We start from the raw sequence: 5,888 nt of genomic DNA on the forward strand, positions 1-5,888 counted from the left end.
GCAGCTCCTCTGCTGCAGAAAATAAAGTTATCTACGGGGTCCTACGCCAAATTTATTCTTTAATAAGGTCATAGCTGAGGTTATTGCTGCTTCAAGGCCAACAGTGGGCAGTCACGTGACTTCATCTTTATCAGCACACTTGGTTGTGATTGGTTAATGTTGTGTCTATACTGTACACTTATATACACAGAATGGCAAAATGTCCAGCAGTTTATTAATTCTTTCCTTTATTAAATTATTTTATTGAGTTTACTTGCATGCAGACATAAATTTTAGTGCACTAAAGGTTCGGTTTGAATAATTTTGATTTGCTTTTGTAACTTTTCTATAATTTCTTATTATAATCTTATTATTTTAAGTGTTGTACTGCACCCAGAACCGTTGAGCTCAGCGTGAGCCGGCCGGCAAAAATAGGCTCAACGCCAAAACTATTGCTCACTGCCGCGTCTGGTACCCGTCACCTCGCGACTCACGCTTGCAGTGTGAACGGTGTAATCTGTTAATATGGGCGCCGCTCACGGCCCCTTCACGGAGGATGTGTGAACCCGGCATAACCACGCATACTCTGAACGCATAGTCTGCGCATGCGCCTGGAATTATTTAAAGTGGTATTATTTAAGGTAGAGCTGTTGCTTTAACGAAGAACGTTAAAAGAAGATATAATCACCGCTAAACAACAGGAGACAAAGGTGGAAATAATAAAAGTGGATGTGCACGTCAAGAGCACGTGTGTTAGGAGGTCAGGAGATACCTGCATTTGTGTAACTTGAGTCTGAAGGAATATAAAGACATCTTTATGGGTCTCAACTCCTGAAGAGTCCAGTACCAACCAGTGCGCCACCCACCACTGTAGGCGCGTACAGTCAAATTAAGTAAACGCTGAAAGGCTGGCATTCAACTGTACACATAGGCCAAGCATTCACGTCAAAACAGAAATATACTTTGGGATTTTGAGCCGGCCATGCTATGAGATCTAATTTAAATCTGGCATTGAAATTAATTTTATAGTGAAAATCAAGCACATTTCCCCTCATTTGAACAAAGAAAAAAAAATGCATTGCAGTAATTTTTATTTTATTTATCCCCTTTCTCCCAATTTGGAATGCCAAATTCCCACTACTTAGTAGGTCCTCGTGATGGTGCGGTTACTCACCTCAATCCGGGTGGTGGAGGACAAGTCCCAGTTGCCTCCACTTCTGAGACCATCAATCCGTGCATCTTATCACATGGTTTGTTGTGCATGACTCCACATGTGGAGGCTCATGCTACTCTCTGCGATCCACCCACAAATTACCATGCGCCCCATTGAGAGCGAGAACCACTAATCGCGAACACGATGAGGTTACCCCATGTGACTCTCCCCTCCCTAGCAACAGGGCCAATTTGGTTGCTTAGGAGACCTGGCTGGAGTCACTCAGCACACCCTGGATTTGAACTCGAGACTCCAGGGTTGGTAGTCAGCGTCAATACTCACTGAGCTACCCAGGCCTCCTTTGCATTGCAGTAATAACATTTTGGGGGGAAATGTGCTCAATTGTCATGAAAATAATTTCTCAAATTCAACAGCATTATTTTCTGAATGAAAAAAAAAAAAAAACCTCTTTTGATTTTTGACATTTCCTCATGAGATACACCCTATGTGGGGGATAAAATCCATTAAAAAAAAATTAACCAACCAGCCCTCACCTCACATACTCGTTCACTACTGTAAGACTCACTGTCCCCCTCTGTGTCAAAACTATCAGAGTCCTCCCCTGATTGGTTAGACGGTACATATGGACTGCCTTGTGATGTCGATCCGCCCTCCCCATCATGTAGTTGTGCGCCCACTGCACCAAAATCCTGTAGGAAGGGACACTCCACTGCTCTGGGATCCAGATGCCAGCTCTTCAGACAGTTGAAGTTCGAGGGAGATGGAGATCCCTGGGTGGGACACTCCGGCCAGAACGTGAGCTGCTTGGCCACCTCTATTTCTTCTCTACTTCTCAGGGTGTTGCTTTGGTCGAGAGAGCAAGTCTCTATGTTACTGTTCCTAACAGCGCTTTCTGCATCATTCATGCCTGAGCAAAAGGGCATTCCCTGTTTAGCAGAGTCTCCTGAGACACAAATGGACTGTGTTGAGTCACTATAGCTTGGTAATGATGGCTGGTTCATGCAAGGACTGCAAGGGCCACAAACAGATGGAGCACAACATTCTGAAAGAAGCGAATCTTCATCGCCATTGAGAGGTGTTTTACTGCAGATTGAGATCTCCTTGCAGTCCCCATTGCTTGAGCAAGGAAAGCAAGCTAGGGGACAGTTCTCATCTGTCTTCTCAAGGGACACTGGGGCCGTTTCCAAGCCGCAGACATCCAGACAAGATCGCTCCTTCCCACAAGCTATTTGAAACTTTCGGTACTTTGGGCATAGGAGGGAGTAGTCTGTGTTACTTTCACTTTGAACTTTGTGACAGCCTCCTGGTGCATCCTCAATGGGTGCAGAGGGCGGGCAAGATGGCTCCTGTTCTTTGAACTGAAACTCTGAGGGTTGGAGTAATAATTTGTCTTCATCATTGATGTCATCTTTGTTAATAAAGCTCAACTCAGCATTTTGTGATATGCAGCATTTGGTCTTGCAGCACTGCTTCCTTTGGACTTTTGAACCTCTTCTGCTGCTGTCAAAGAATTTGGGGAGAAGGAAGTCAAAGCAGGCTTTGTCCAGGTTCTTGAAACCAAGGACAGTAGTGCAGTTACGAATTTCCAGCACATTCTCTTTGGTAAAGATGAGTTTTGAGGTGTATGCAAACTCCAATAAGGGTTCAAATCCCTCTGCAGTAACCTAAAAAAAAGGGGGGAAAGATTAAATTTAAATCAAATGCATCCCATATGAATCCTATGTTTAATAAGCATTTATGGACTAAAATATTTCAGCTATGATTAAACTACATGTTTATCCAGAGAGATTCCATAATGGTCATCTCATATCTATGATTATGTTGTTACCTCATCAGGGAGGCTGATGACAAGGCCTTGAGCTGTTGTATGACTGGACACCCGGGCGCTAAAGAAATCACTGCAGGAGGCCAGAACTGCACGGTGGGCTCGGAAACTCAGGTTCTCGGCCACAACAGTCAAATCACACAGGAGATCTTTCTTCCTCTGCTCGTTCAGACATTGGAGAACATGGGAACTGTGCACAGAGGACTGGAAGGTGAACTCTGAGGATTTCAAGCTCTCCATCGACATGTTGAGTTAATCTGTATCATAACAACATAAAGAAAAGATATACATGTGCTGAATAAGAATTAGTGCCATCAAGTCCCTCCAAACATCACAACAGCGGGCAGTGTGACATTTTGGCTATGCAACTCAATTCATTAGGATTCCTGCACCTTTTGACCATTGATTTTTCATGACTTTTTTCTTAGTTGTTTTATATTTACTGGATAAGAATATTTTCTAATAATTTTGTAGAGGTTGTAAAAAATCAATATTCACTACAGTAATGTTCATTAGGATTTTATTTATTTCCATAACTATCAAAGACCTGAAATTCACAAAGAAAAAAAAAAAAAACAACAGAAAATAAAAATAAAAAAAGTTACTTATTCTTAGTAACAAGGCTACGGTTATTGTCACTGCTTCAGCTATAATACATTAATATGAGATCTAGCTCCTACAAACAGTGTAAGAAGCTTTCAGAAATGTTGTTTCATTTCTTTTTTAATGACAGTGGTGGCTAAAAACAAATGACAACACATTTACTGTTCTAAACAATAACTGTAACTATGGTATCTTGGCAGAAACTTCGAATACCATGGTAAATATATTAAAGGGATTCAAAAACACACGCACACATTATTTTGCTAGCTATTTTGTTTGCCTGGTGTGTGTACAAACAGGATACACACTTCACACTTTAAGCTCTTTTTAACCTGAAGCGGCGCTCCTGCGCGAGACGCTAGAAAACAACGAGACGCGACGCGACGTAATGGTCAAAGACGTCTGTACTCTTTATAGCTCAAGTTTACGTAAGAAAACAACTGAAAAACAGTGCAGAGACGTGTTCGGTGTGAACAGCCCCTAAGAGGCTAAAAACAGAGACGACGGGCGGGGTGTTGTTTAAATATTCCATACAGTTATGAAAAGCCGTAAAAAATACGTGTCCTTACACATGGGAGCTCCTTATCTCGACAGTGTGCTGAGAATGTGATAGTCAAGTGTGTGTGTGTGTGTGTGTACACATGTTTATACTACATAGTAATACCTGAGATCACCTACATTGTCGAGGGGAATGGCTTATTAAACAAACTAAACTGTGCTATTTATTTTATTTTATTTTATTTAAATGTAAAAATGCACAAAGGTTTCTGTGAGGGTTTGGGGATATAAATGATCGTTAGATCTGTATAAAATTCATAGAAGTCTATGGAAAGTCCCCACGATGATATAAAACAAACACACGTGTGTGTGTGTGTGTGTGTGTGTGTATGTGTGTGTGTGTGTGTATGTGTGTGTGTGTGTATGTGTGTGTGTGTGTGTGTGTGTTCACTGCTGACTCATTGGGTTTTGCTGATAAAGGATGAGCAAGCATTTTCCCCGTCTGTCTCTTTTCCACTGAACTCCTCGACTTTCCAAGGAAGTTACGGGCCATTTGCTCTAGATCAGCTGGAGTATTTCTCTGTTGTTAAACGGCAACTCATTAACCCGCATCGCTGAAATGGTATCGGCTAAAAAAAACAGACGCACTGTTTATGTAACAAAATAACACATTTTTCAAACCAAACGCTTGTTCTGAGACAGAAAATAATGTGGAGTGCTAACATTAGAGTATTCTCGTATTTAAGCGATACCACTGGCAACATTTTTAAATAAAAACACAATTAAATCACAACACATCTACATAGCTAAAAAGAACACTTCAAAAGCCATTCGCTGCGTTGTTACATTTCATTTAAACTTTTTTTTTAAAATCCCATTACGTTAAAGATCTCTCTATATATCTTTTTTTCCGTCCTCGACATATGTATTAAACGAAAACACAGTCGTCTGTATATACTCACCTGTCATGTCACTGGAGAGTGAGAGTAAAAGTTGAATAACATACTAACTCTGACTGCTTAAAGCGGTCACTTGTAACTGCGAGAACAAGGAGGTGCTTGTATTTCACTCTGCATCATGTGACCACCGCCAAAATTGTTTTTGTCCCGCCTTCTCAATCACGCTCCTCCTGTCATTGGCCCTCAGTCTTGTCAATCATAACCATCATGACTTCCTTAGTTTTAAGCACAGCCCATAGCAGAGGCTGTCGCGTTTATAATTTAAAATAAATATCATGTACAGAAACAGAATAAGGCTTGCCCTATTATAAAATACATATCTTTTGTCATTTCAATTCAATTCTTTATCATCCTGTTGTTTAATTGGTAGAACATGGAGCTATTCCTAGGTATAATGCATGTACTAATAAAATGTAGGCTACACCAATACACTGGTTAATTTCACTTTGTATAAAAATGTATTCCAAATGCCTAAATGTAAAAGGAAAAAAAATCTAAACTAACTAAAGGAAAGCTTGAAACCTTCATTCTGAAGCAAGCAAACTTTTCTGCTGTTAAACTGGTTTGAAGACATACATTAGGAACTACATAGTTGCTGGTATTTTAGCTGTGTGTGGGGTGGGGGATGTAAGCCATTTATATTTTTGAAGGGTTTCACAATCCTAAAATGAGCAGATCACATTTATAAAACCAAGTTCCCTATTACTCAGTGACTAAACAATGGTGTGTAGTCATACATATATCGTCACCTTGCTTGAACTCAAATGGTTGTACAGAAATGTAATTCCTTAATTCCTTGTTTATGCAACAGAGAGACAACAGTAAAATCTTTTAGTGAGAGTCAAATTTA

The 5,888-nt window shown here is 40.5% G+C and overlaps 1 protein-coding gene across 3 annotated transcripts in view; it reads right to left on the bottom strand.

The window, feature by feature from the left end:
• Positions 1-5,143, bottom strand: part of LOC127432863 (transcription regulator protein BACH1-like) — an 11,796-nt gene extending 6,653 nt beyond the window's left edge. The window contains exons 1-4 of one of the 3 annotated variants that reach the window (XM_051684344.1): positions 5,042-5,122; positions 4,538-4,708; positions 2,982-3,235; positions 1,687-2,817 (exon numbers count right to left, since the gene is read on the bottom strand). In XM_051684344.1, coding sequence (XP_051540304.1) covers positions 1,687-2,817; positions 2,982-3,224 — 1,374 coding nt within the window. In that variant the 5' untranslated portion in view covers positions 3,225-3,235; positions 4,538-4,708; positions 5,042-5,122. Of the gene's footprint in view, positions 1-1,686; positions 2,818-2,981; positions 4,514-4,537; positions 4,709-5,041 lie in introns of those variants that run through there. The other 2 variants (XM_051684343.1, XM_051684342.1) reach the window with 2 other exon arrangements.
• Between the last annotated feature and the right edge of the window lie 745 nt (positions 5,144-5,888).

Source organism: Myxocyprinus asiaticus, chromosome 42 (genome assembly GCF_019703515.2).
Source record: "Myxocyprinus asiaticus isolate MX2 ecotype Aquarium Trade chromosome 42, UBuf_Myxa_2, whole genome shotgun sequence".
Taxonomy (NCBI): Eukaryota; Metazoa; Chordata; class Actinopteri; order Cypriniformes; family Catostomidae; genus Myxocyprinus; species Myxocyprinus asiaticus.